Genomic DNA, 12,973 nt, shown 5'->3' on the forward strand with positions numbered 1-12,973 from the left:
TGTGAATCTCAAACTCATTACTTTCCAGATGGAGCAAGCCATTGTGGAATAATGGAACCCAAATTCAAGCCAAGCACGAGCCTTAACACAGATTGCAAAATGGCCTGATAATTAAATTTAGCTGGAAAAGAAATCTTGCAGCTGCACTAATACTATACACCTGAAGCAACTTCACAACCATCTATCCATATTACAAAGAAAAATAATTGAGACTATGTCCCTAGTTCATATAAAGGTAGACTATGTCCCTGGACAACAGCAGAAAACCTCAGCTCACAGCTACCTTGGACTCTTTAACAATGCCTTTTCTTCTTGTTCTTCTTGTTTGGCTTTGTCAAGAGAAGTGAGAAACCCACCAATCCAAACTTCTTTCTCTTTGTAGAGAACTGCTTATGCGCAGATCCATCCTCAGCCATCTTGGGAGACAAAACACCTTGCTTTTTGCTCAGCATTTGACCCAGCGAAACCTTTGGCTTTTCAGTTGTTCTCTTCCATTTAACTGTATCATGCTCCTCAGGAGCCATCAATTTCATGCTGAGTATTTGCCCAATAGACAATGGTGGCCTTAGGGCACTCTTCGACCCATCAGTAACCAAATCCAACCCATTGACATCTAGCATGCGAGAGTCTCTTCTATGGTGAACTGAGTAGTAGTTCTTGAATTTTGTGGAGTTATGAATGGAGCGTCTCTTCTGACCATGTTCGGACCTCCATCTACGAAGAGCCTCTTCAACTGAAAGCTTCCCTCTGTTTGCAGCCTCTACCCTCTTTAAGGCCCTTTCTAGTGTCTTCTTAGCTGTTTTGGCCTCTGCTGCTGCTTCCTCCACTTTTTTCAGCAAAGCCGATTTAGATTGGTTTGCTTCATCTATCTGAAGCACCGCAGCTTCAATCCTCTTTCTTGAGATCTCATCAGCCTCTTGAGCTTTATGAGTAAGCTTGACATACTCTTCAATTGACAGAGTTACTGCAGAAGAATTTTGGAGGTCTCCAGTTGAGTTATCACTGCTCATGAGAGCTTTGATCTCAGCAAGAGCAACAGCTTCTGCAGCTTTGGCTGCTTCTTCCATCTTCTTGGCTGCAAGCCATCGGATTTCAGCTGTCTTGATGCTAGCTTTTGCCTGCTCAATCTCCTTGGTCAGCTTCGAAACTTCAGACTTGTTATCTTCAGCCATCCTCCTAAACTGCTCTATCTCAGAATTCATTTGTTTGATTTTCCTTGAAATATCTGAGGGATACTCATGCCTTTTACTTTCTAAATCGTTGGTCATTTGAAGCTTCAGTGTTGTTTGATTCAGATCTTCTTCTAGTGATGAAATTTTAGCAGTATTAGCAGTCAGACTCTCTTGGGTTTTCTCCAGCAAGACTTTCTCCTCTTCTATTTTACTGTTGAGTAATACAATGGAAGCTTGAAGTTCAGCCAGATCACCTGTTCTCCTGCTCAGGTTCACCTTCGCCACATTCAGCTCCATTAAGATCAGCCCTGGAGATTGATTTGCTTCTATAGTTGGACCGTCCATTTCCACATGGTTCCTGAGATTTATTGGACCCTGCTCTTCAGTTTCAGGAACAGGATGCACGTTTGTACTATCAAAATTCACAGCCAGGGCATTAGCATCTTCAAAGGTCTCTTTCTGTAACCTCAATTTTAAACCCTCCACAATTTTTTTGGTCACTTCCAGTTCTTTTAATACATCTAGTGTTTCTCTTTCTTTCAAAATCAGATCCTTCTCTAACTGTGCAGTCTGTTCCTTCACTTTTATAACATCAAAATCCTCACAGCAATCATGTTTCTAAGAGAGAAAAAGGTGCCATATTCAAGTCAGAGATCCATTACTACGAAGGCCATAAATTTCATGCACTTTCTATGTGTTACAATGTACATACATGAAACTATAGAAGCAACCACACTCTTAATAACAGATCAATTTATGCCAATGTATGACGATAGATAATAGTGGCTCAATTAGGAATAAAGGAAGAAGGATGAAATGGAAATGTGCCTCTAAGAGTGTTGCATGATCAGAAGTGAGAACACTAAAATACTAGTACAACTTAAAGGGGGGAAATGACAATACAGTTTCTGAATTTTGAGCATAACAGAAGTGAGAACACTAAAATGTGTGTTGTAAAATTGGAAATATGGAATCTGAAATAAATACAGTATGGAAGTTGGGGGCACCACTGATTTAGAATATAACAAAAGAAAACAGTTATATGGCCAAGATATGTGCATAGGCACGAGACAACTCTGACAATTATAATTAGATTTAAGTTGATGAGCTTGAAAAGGAGATAGAGGAACCAAAGAAGCGTATGGAATTTAATGATTATAAGAAATCATTCTGGAGGAATTACTATTGGACAGGAAGCCACAGTGAAGTAGGTTAGGTTAGCTGAGGCCTTCTGTTTACACTTTGTAACTACTTCTTCCACAACTTTCTGCAGCAAGCAAAACTTTTGATCCAACATATTCCAAATTGGTCTCCTAATGGAAACTAGTTGACAAAAGAGAAAAGGATGGGTTATCACTATCTGGTTCAAGAATCAGAAAGAAAGAAGAAATGTTTTAAGACTTCGATGGATGGATCATGAACAATTAAAAAGATATTTTCCAATTTAAAGGGCTTGCATAGGCAAAGTATAAATTATGAAATCAGTGGCAGATAAATAAGGAAAGCAATTAAGTTTATGTTTTTGTGTTGTATGTATTGACGTTTCTCCAAATTCCAGACCAAAATTGTATAATTCTCAGCTTAAAATTGATATGTTCGGCATCAAAATACACTTCAAAGCAGATTTAAAGACCCTCGCAAGTACAGTAACTGAGAATCAATTTTGATTGCTTGTTATCGAGTCATGTTATTAGGGTCAAAGGTAACATAGGAGGGGGCTTTTGTACAACCCTTCTTTTATCAATAAATTGCATATAAAGATTTCTCTTTTACAAGTAACAAGGCACGCGCAAATGTGCCTAACTGCTAAAAGTTTTGAATTTAAGATAATTTATTAAAATTTTAATTTAAAATTAAAATATATTAATCATTAATTTTATTTTATAAAGGCAAAAAATTCATTTTAGAGGTCTATTTTATGCTAGATGCTAAGGTGCATAATAAATCGAAATGAACATCTGAGCCATCCCATCATAAAACCAGTACCTCCTTCTCAGTTCCTTCTCCCATAACTGAAGCTGAAGAAAGAACAGGGAAGAGGGACCTATTGCTCATGCAATTTAGGATCCACATTTTGGCCAACTAGCTATAGAAGCCTTTGTTTGAGAGGTTTCATTGGCCCACTAATTATCGCTTATATTTTGGTGTTTGTCAGAGGTGTTCTGCCTAAGAAAGCAAGGGGCAGCAGTAGTAGTCAGAGATTTAATTAACCAAGATCCGTTAGCTGAAATTTCACCTCTCAACATCAATAGGTTTAGCCAAATAATTTATAACACAATCCAAATATGCCTCACTTGTAGATATCTGAGCAATTTTTCATGTTGCTTTTATAGGACTACCCTAGCCTGCTCCTCCCATGACTTCATAAGAGTATTTTGGGACATAGTCACAAATTAGGCATTTTAATAAGGATACAGCTCATGACAACGACAATCATGCACATCAATAAATGAGATTCAATAAATCAGCTTAATAAGGATGTAACTCATGACAACAACAATCATGCACATCAATAAATGAGATTCACCAAATCAGCTTAATAAGGATACAACAACGACAATCACGCGCACATCAATAAATGAGATTCACCAAATCAGTTTAATAAGAATATAGTTCATTAACAACGACAATCATGCACATCAATAAATGAGATTCACCAAATCAGCTTATTGTTATCTTTGTCTCTGTGTTTACTATTGTACAGCTCAGTTAGCTTGATCTTAGGACATGATTGTAGCCATACCCATGTATATATTCCTATGTGAGTAACAGTAATAGATGTTCATAATCTTCTTTATAATAAGGATATAGCTCATGACAACGACAATCATGCACATCAATAAATGAGATTCACCAAATCAGCTTAATAAGGATACAGCTCATGACAACGACAATCATGCACATCAATTTGATTTGATGAATCTCATTTATTGATGTGCATGATTGTTGTTGTCATGAGTTGTATCCTTATTAAGCTGATTTGGTGAATCTCATTTATTGTCATGCATGATTGTCGTTGTCATGAGCTTGTATCCTTATTACGTTTAGGAAGAATTTGATACTTAAAAATTTGAGAGAGTTTGAAATTTGAAATGCTTAAAAATTTTAAAAGTATACAAATAATTAAATTTGAATAATAGATGATAAATATAATATTGTATGTGAAAAAAAAGAGAAACTAATTAAATGTAGATGATAGTAGTATCTACATTATATCATAAAGCTTATAATGCATTTCTTGAGAAGAAGCCTTTCGATGCACATGTTTAAATTGCTGACGGGACTAGGGAAGGAAGAGCAAAAAAGTTTCTTAATATTTTTATTTATTATTTGTCTTTACATATAATTGTTTTGATAACTGTTTAAAGTGTAATTCCTAGGAAAATTTAAGAGTCCAGAGCGGCAATGTCACTTCTTTTGCAGCTCTCCCATTTCAAGCATGTGGGAAAACAATATTCTCGAAGAGGTTTAGAAAGTTCAAGATATCTTAAATATTAATAGAGATATTTTGCATTGGAAAGGTATTTTGGGATAAGGGCATTGAGGAGGTTTCATGGGGATGTTTTGAGATAAATTTTGAAACATTATAAGTGGGAAAACAATATTCACGAAGAGGTTTAGAAAGTTCAAGATATCTTAAATATTAATAGAGATATTTTGCATTGGAAAGGTATTTTGGGATAAGGGCATTGAGGAGGTTTCAAGGGGATGTTTTGAGATAAATTTTGAAACATTATAAGAGTATTCTAGGATAGGGGCATTCTAAGAATAGGAAAAGTTTTCACATTGTTATTGGCAACACTTATATAGAAATTCTGCATGAGGTTTTGACAAAGGTATTATGAGATAGGGGTAATGAGAAGGATTTTAATAGATGAAACATTATAAGAGTATTCTAGTATATGGGCATTTTGAGAAAACAAAATGTTTGCACATCATTATTGGCACACTTGTTTTTAGGATATTTGCAGATGAAGACCTCTCTTATCCTAAAAATATCCCCCAAATTTCTTAATAATGGAATATATCAGGTTTTTCCCATTCTGCCCCTCAATCGGCTCTTTAGAGGTTCTAAATGGTAAGATTCTTGTCGTTATCGTTAATTTTTCTGACCAACATCATTACTAGAATTTAGATCTTAATTCTATCTCAAATTTGAAGATAATAGTGTTGAGGAGCAATGCAGCTCACAAGTTAGAAGCTCCAAAGGGTTGATTGACGAGTGGAAGGGAAAGAAACATGATAAATATTTCAATTTCACTAATGGAAAGTTAACCGGGGTCCTATTGGACAATTTCTAGAATAAGGAGGTCTTTTATTTGCAAATATGTAAAATATGTGTCTATTTGTATGCAATTAATCAAACATAGAGAGGGCTTATATGCAAATTCTCAAAACAAGGTTAATTGCTGACATATTTGTATATGACCAACGGGCATATTCACCTTTTATTTAATTTTGTTCTAAATTGATAAACCGAATGTGGATAAATTAAGGATATTTCTATAAAATTGTGGAATCAATGCTTCATTAAAAAAGAGGAAGATTGAAGCTCCACGCCATTCTATGATCAACAACTATCTTGAATCAATTATTTTCACTCTTATGAAATATTATTATAACAAACTATTTTGTGGCCATGATGAAGCTACCCCTTGTTTGTTCATCCAATCCCACACCTGTCATGTGCTCATATATCCCTACTTGAATCTACGACCGCTCTTTTTTCATATTTGTCTCTGCTGACCATTTCTCTTTGCTTATTTCGGTTTAACAAGAATAGTAGAGAGATAAGGCCCACAATGATAATTGTTGATTCACTCAGCAGGTGCAATGAATAATCATCTCCCACATGTAATCATACACTGAATCCATATAAATATCAACACAAGTACTCAATAAAGTACATCGACAATAATTCATAGGTGACAAGTGTAAGAACAGGAATGATGTAAGGACCCCTAAATCCACCACTCCCTATGAACTTCTAAAACATGACAATCAAACATATTATGTAACCCACACAAATATTTTATTTACTATGCTGATGCATTCTTGGGCTGAAGGGCAACAAATAGGTGTACGTAATTTAGTTCGGATCCTCTCCAGTTCGAGGTTAAACTGGGAAGGTCTAGTTTTAAATCACTGCAAATATATGTATTGTGGATGGTGGGGCCCATGTAATCACCGACCATTCCATAACATACAGAGAACCGGCGATTTTGGAACTGCACCTCTTCACCATCTAGTATTCCATGACTCCTAAAAGCTGACGCTTAGGGAGATACAAGCTGCATAACTGGCACGAGCTAGCTACATATGAAGCCTAAAGATAAATGATGTGCTGCGAAGAAACAACAAGAAGAATAAGACATCTATTTATCTAAAATTTGGTATGCAATGCATACTTTAGAGTTTACATACAACTGCTAACTGATACCTGCAATCGGGTTGAACGAGAAAGGTTTCTCCCAACAAAAATAGCTAAAACTTAAATGCATGAAGATATTACGCTTTAAAGGTACTCCTAAAAAAAAATCTTGATGGCAAATGAAACAACCTATTAAACATATCAGTTTATCTATGCATTTCCCATAAATCTATCAGAATCTTTCACCTATCATTCCTTTTCCTTTTCTTGAACAGTTAACAAAATTCAGAAAACGGAGGCAAGAAAAGGAACTTTTATAAGGTAAAGAAAACGCAGCAGAAAAAAAAAAGAGTAAGACTTAAGAAATTGCAACAAGAAATAGAGAAGAAAACCTAACACAGCGAACAATTAAACAAGAACAGTAGAAAAAGAGGAATCTTGAACTCCATATCGACTAACCTCGGGAGAAAACAGCTGCTTGAGCTGCGACTTCCAGACGGCGCTGCCCCCGAATCGATCCACAGCCTCTTTCACCGACTCGAACGGCGCCGAGGTGTCGATCTCCGCCCTTCCCGCCGCCTCCGGACCTTTGTCCAAAACTAGGGTTCCTGGCGGCCCGGTGGCCTCCGCGCCGCTCGAAGCCGAATCCATGACTACCTCCATGACCGATCCTTCACTTCTATTCTTCCTTCTAGTTCTTCTCCTCTTCAGGGTTTGGCAGAAATCGAAACCCTAGAACGATTTCGGGAGAGCGAGAGTCGAGAGACTGTGGAAGTGAAACGAGAGGGAGAACGGAAAAAGGAAAGAAAGAGGGAAAAGGATTTGATTTTTTATTTCTCAGGGAAAATTGTCGTTCCGCAATTGCCCTTAAGTAGCCGTGGAAGCTAATACCTACACGCTCAATTTTAGTATCTATACTCCTACACCAGTCTTTCTCTCTCTCTTTCTCCAATGTCGATACTTTCAATTTGAGAAAGAATGGAAATTTTTTGAGAAAAGAGCGTGGCGATAACAGAGGTCCTTTGTGTCAGAGTTCTGCCCGTTAGCTTTTGCTTTGGCCACCGTGAGAGACGACTCGAATCGCGAGGAGAAGAGATAGACCGTTGGGCGATTCGGAGTGCAGCCAAGAAACCTAATATGACAATAATAACCTTAGGATATGACATAATTATCAAGAATGCCATTAACGGGTCTCGTTGACTTGGGCCCTTGAGGTCCAACGGTCGACCGACCCAATTATAGAATATCAACGGCTCTAGGCGGAAGAGATCGACCCAGCTTTTCACAAAGTTGTAAAAGGAGAGACGAAAGATAACGTTAAAGTTGTTTGATGTTTTTGATTATGGATTTAACATAAACATCATTTTGTAAACAAAAAGTAAATCTCAAGCGAGTGATCACATTTTTAATTTTTTATTGAGGGAATGTGGTAAACTGACATAATGGTGTTGTTTATTGTAAAACCTATATCATAATAACTCTATGTATTCCGAGTGTTTTTTTTTTTTTTTTTGGTTAGTTTGGAGAGGAGCAATACAATGTAGTGGAAATCTCTGGCTATCCCTACTAGCCAAAGCTTAAACCACTCCTCATGGCACTAGGCCTCTGGACTTCAAATTTTAGGAGCTTTTAACAAGTATTTGATCCATATTCGATATGAAATACCGAGACAAAGGTGGAGTTGTGGATTATTATTTAGACATGTTTTTTCATTTATTTTTAGATAATATTAATAGAAAGTTCTATTTATCTCATACATATAATAGGCTTCAAAAGAGTCAGAAAAAATATTAGCCTAATACATTAGGCTCCGAGCACTGTAGGTTTTGAGAAGAGTATGTAGCTTTACCTTACATGCGAAGACACTGTTTCCATAAATCTTTTGAAAAACACATGCTAAGCTTAAAACATGGATCCTCTTTCTAATGGAAGAAATATGCAACTACTAGAATACAATTTAGTTTGAGATCCACGAGCATGGTTCATGCATAACTTCTAACCTATTGTCCAATATTTTCCAATATTACAACAAAAACTATAATTATAAACCAAAGACTAATTCCTTTATTTTTCTTCTTCTTTTTTGAACTTCTTAAACGTTTGTCTTGCCATAATATGAATTTTGTTTGTTGCTATGCTTCCAGTTTCTGTACTCTTAAACATCTAAATCAAAAAAAATCTAACAAGGACTAGTCTTCCATGTTGATCAAACAAGAGGAAATCACCTTTATTGCTACTTCGCAAGCATAAGCTTTTCGCTTTGCATCTCATGATTTATGTGCAGCAGACTTTCTTACTCACTAGTTGATTTTTGCTTCCCTTCAAAACTATAGCACCAACTCCGATCCCCCAAAAAAAGAAACAAAACTATAGCACCACCAACATAGATAAGCTTGTTACATGCTCGAGCTCTCCAATTTCGTGTTAGAGAAAAAGATTCTTTTAAAGCAATAAAGAATTCTCATTGTGCTGCAAGTTAGGCTAAACTTCTCTTATAAAGTCTTACATCATGATCTGATTTGTGAAGGAAATTATTTGTAAATTCTGATGCAATTTGTAGGTTATCTCTCGATCCATCTTTGGCCGAACTCTTTCTGCATGATGAGCTTTCCCAATTTTTGCCAACCTATGTTCTAGTTAGTAATGTTAGTGGGCTAGCCAACTGGGCTGAAAGATAATAGCCCAGACGATGAGCTTACGTATAAAGACATTGGAGAATGGTGGACTAGGCCTGATCTGATGGATCTTTTTTGTTCTAATATGTAGAAGCACAGTTCTGTTAACCAGCTCCTTTGGCCTCCAAAACTTTCTCACAGTTGTTTTCTAGACTGCTTTGGAGCCATTCCAAGTTGCTCTAAATCAAGACGTCGTTTGAGGTAGAATCTATGATTTCTTGCTCCTCGTCTATGTTTTGCTTCACACTGTTTGCTCATTTCAAGAAAGGTGGCTTTCTATCTTTGATCGGCAGAGAAGCCATGAATTAATCAAGGCTTCAATGTGGAGAGAGATAAGGCTAGCTCTTAACCTGATTGGACCGAAAGAGGAGGCTACCTTCATTGCTTGTTGACTGCAATGCCTCTTACTTCTCTTTCTGAACTATTAACAATTTTTTTTTTGTCTTTTATCAGAGAAACGCAGTTTTTTTTTTTTAATTAATCAACTTGAAGTCTCGATGAGATTACATCACAACAAGCAGACTTAAGATGAAAATTCAAACCCAAATTTAGGGATGCTGTTGAAGCTCTTGTTAATTTTTAGACGCTGCCGTCCCAACAGCCAAACATCAAAAGGACCAATTCTAGGCGATATCACATTAGAATTTTTCAATTCTCAGACAAGGGAATGACATCAAAGCTGATATTTTGCAATTCAGAAATTGCATGGGCTGTCTTCTTTTTATAAGTTATACACCATCCTGGCTCCTTCAACTCTCCAAGTGGCTCATGCTTGCGCCATTAAAGAACCCCAGTTGAAGACATCAAAGTTCTGACTATGGCTTTTCACCATCCATGTATCAGCCCTAGAAAAATTGATATGATTTATTGAGGCACCAACTTGCTCCAAAAATAAAGAGAGAGAGAAAGAGAGGGAAGGTATTACGAGACAAATGATCCTAGGAATTAAGATTGAGTTTCTGATGCTTGAAATCATTTTAGAGTCGGCTTTTGTGGCACTTGAAACAAATACTTGATCGTCGACATGATGACACAATAACAAATCATATTTGCAACTTTTTTGCCAAAAATTTATGAGAGCACATGCATGTTTCTATTGGCCAATTTTTTGAATTATTTAAATAAAAAAGGCCACCAAGCAAGAGGGTTGTGTATGTAACTCATATTGCATAAAGTAGCTTGACCTAGATGCATATGTAGGTAATAAACCTTAACTCAAAAAAATTAAAAACATAAAAAATACACCAACCTTCATGCATTTGCAGGCAAAAAGAGCATGATGCAAATATCCACCGTATCTCTACTTATTGTAAATGTATACTAGATATTGGATCCATTTAAGAGAGGTGTGGCTCATGCAGCATAAAGGTTTATCATCTCTCAAATAGTAATACATGCATTTGAAAAGCACATAAATTGTTAAAATTCTTTAATGGGAAATTTGCTTTAAAATATCATGATATTGTGTATCTAAAAATTTGGACTTAAATAATTATAGTGCAGAAGGTCCTCCTCTTCCTTCACCCCCCCCCCCCCCCCCCCCCCCCCCCCCCCCCCCCCCCCTCTTTCTCAGAAAAAGGAGAGGGTCTAACATCCATGGTGAATGCATTTATCCCAAAACAGGATAAGATGATTAGTTCTTATGGATATGAATGTATCCTATCACTAAAATTGATCGATGAATTAATGAAAGGATTCTCAATAATCCAATAATGTTAAATCAAATATTAGTTGCAGCTTGTTAAATATACTTCCGAAGCTTCCCATATCTTTGTTCCATACATAAAGCTCAACAGCCTCAAGGTCTTTGCACAAGTACCATGTTTCCAGTAGATCAGGCAATGAACCTTCAAATCTAGGGATAAAAATCCCTGGCGCCCATTAAGAATGCCAATCACTGAGTCCAGTACTGATGAGATACCTTCAATAATTCTTGCAAATTTTTAACATACATCCCTTTCCACTAAACTAATTGGTGGGCTAATCCCATAGACCCCAGTCTCTAAATCACAAAATGCACAGACCAATCCATCACTTTCATCTTTAGCCTTTGAAAAGCTTACACAAGGTGTCCTAATCCATAATGTACAAAAAAAAAAACTCCATGCTTTCTCCTCGTTTCCCTTTCATACCATCATAAACCAGTATTTGAATCTCTAGTTTTGGAGGCTTCCAGCTGTGGGCTCAGAAAACAAAAACCATGTAGCCATGGAAGGAGCCTAGGGGAGAATCTTTGGACGCAGTGAAGAACGGGCCATCACTGCCTTCAAGAAACGGTAAGAACTTCTGTAACCAGGGATTGACTTCCCAACCTTTTTCCTAAGTCGTTAACATGAAATGCCGTCCACGTCTTGCATGAAATAAATGGCCTCTGACGTGGAGTATTTATTAATGTAACTGTGACAATGAATAAGATATCATTTGTTACGGCCTAGATCTGGGATCTCCTTGGTGGAATACATTTAAAAAAAAAAAAAAAAGGAATAGGAGAGATGGCGGAAGCCCACACGCATGGCCCTCGGCCGACTGCACGTGCTCCAAGTATTTCAGTGCCGGGGAGCCGCTTCAAACCCCTAAGCTATTATGTAAAACCTCTCCCACACATGCGAGGCAATTAGACAAACAGCCCCTATATCTAGTTGACTTATAAACAATGTTCCACTGTCAAGTCGCTGTTCTATCTTCGAACGGTTCATCAATTTTAGATGGATCTGTAGTACATGAGAGATGCTATATATGAATCTTAGCTACCTCTTTGTACTTGATCATTAGGAGCCACATGTAATGTACCTAAGAATCGCAAGAGATCGGAAAGGCTATTATTCTACCTGTTTGGTACTAATTAGGACAAAGTAGGGCAGGTTGGTAGAGTTAGATTGGACAGATTAGATAGGTTGGATCAAGTAAAATTATAAAAATTATTATTATTATTTTAATCTTGGAAAGACGATTTGCAAAGAGTCATACACATCCGAGTTGGGTTCGGGATGGATCTTATTTTACCCATGCCCGTCTCGGATTCGGTTTGGGTTTGACAAAATCCATCTTACTAAGGTTGAGTTATAAGGTAGGATATTCGATGGAGCGAAGTAAACTCTCACCACAAAACCTATCTCATATATGCTGTTTTTCCCTTCTCAATCAGTAAAGCTCATTTGTAGTCTTGATCCAGGCCATTGCTATGTCTGGTGGTAGAAGAGGCGGTCCCAAAGCAAATTTTTCTGAGAGAGTGATTGAGGTTGCCAGTATGGCAACCAGCCTTCTCGGGTTAGCTAACTTAGTGAGGACGTCGGCAAGGCAGTTGCACACGGTCCAGTCATGGGGTTGCTCTCCCAATTAAACTTCCCATCTTTGAGCTGGTTTGGAGTGCAAGTGTCTCCATGTTTGCCAATCGGTGGTTAAATTTAGATCCAGTATAACGTAGCGTCAAACAGCGAAACTGGCCAGCGCCCTAGGAACCATTGTGTACATGTTCTTCAAGTTGAGGTCCACATGAAATCATTGCTGTGACGGGCTGCTTCAATTATTTGGTAAGCTATTCTCCATACCATGTTTGTCAAGCCTTAAATCTGCTCTCTTCATTCACGGCTCCTTTTAAGTAAAGGTACGTGATATCAAACCTAGAATTTAAGGTTTTGAAAATTCTCAATAATAGAAAGATCATTTGTGCCACCAATCTGTTTTTCTTTTTTCTTTTGGTTAAAATCAAATTTATTAAACTAATATAGTAAAAATACATCCTAATGAATTAAGAA

General features: G+C 37.1%; 1 protein-coding gene across 1 annotated transcript; it reads right to left on the minus strand.

Annotated features, from left to right (window-relative positions):
• Positions 1–90: 90 nt before the first annotated feature.
• Positions 91–7,383, minus strand: LOC103696555 (WEB family protein At2g38370-like). The gene is made up of 2 exons (XM_008778228.4): positions 7,003–7,383; positions 91–1,790 (listed from the first exon to the last, which is right to left on the minus strand). The coding sequence occupies exons 1-2, from the start codon at positions 7,204–7,206 to the stop codon at positions 294–296; spliced, it is 1,701 nt and encodes a 566-aa protein (XP_008776450.1). The 5' UTR covers positions 7,207–7,383; the 3' UTR covers positions 91–293.
• Positions 7,384–12,973: the final 5,590 nt, after the last annotated feature.

This window comes from Phoenix dactylifera, chromosome 17, assembly GCF_051530095.1.
Source record: "Phoenix dactylifera cultivar Ajwa chromosome 17, Ajwa_hap1_PhDact_Kaust_v1.1, whole genome shotgun sequence".
NCBI classification, from domain to species: Eukaryota; Viridiplantae; Streptophyta; class Magnoliopsida; order Arecales; family Arecaceae; genus Phoenix; species Phoenix dactylifera.

Coding starts and splice junctions, on each gene's coding strand:
- LOC103696555 (XM_008778228.4), bottom strand. CDS start 7,206: ATGGAGGTAGTCATGGATTCGGCTTCGAGCGGCGCGGAGGCCACCGGG. Junction 1,791..7,002: donor AGCAGCTGTTTTCTCCCGAG/GTTAGTCGATAT, acceptor TTTCTCTCTTAG/AAACATGATTGCTGTGAGGA.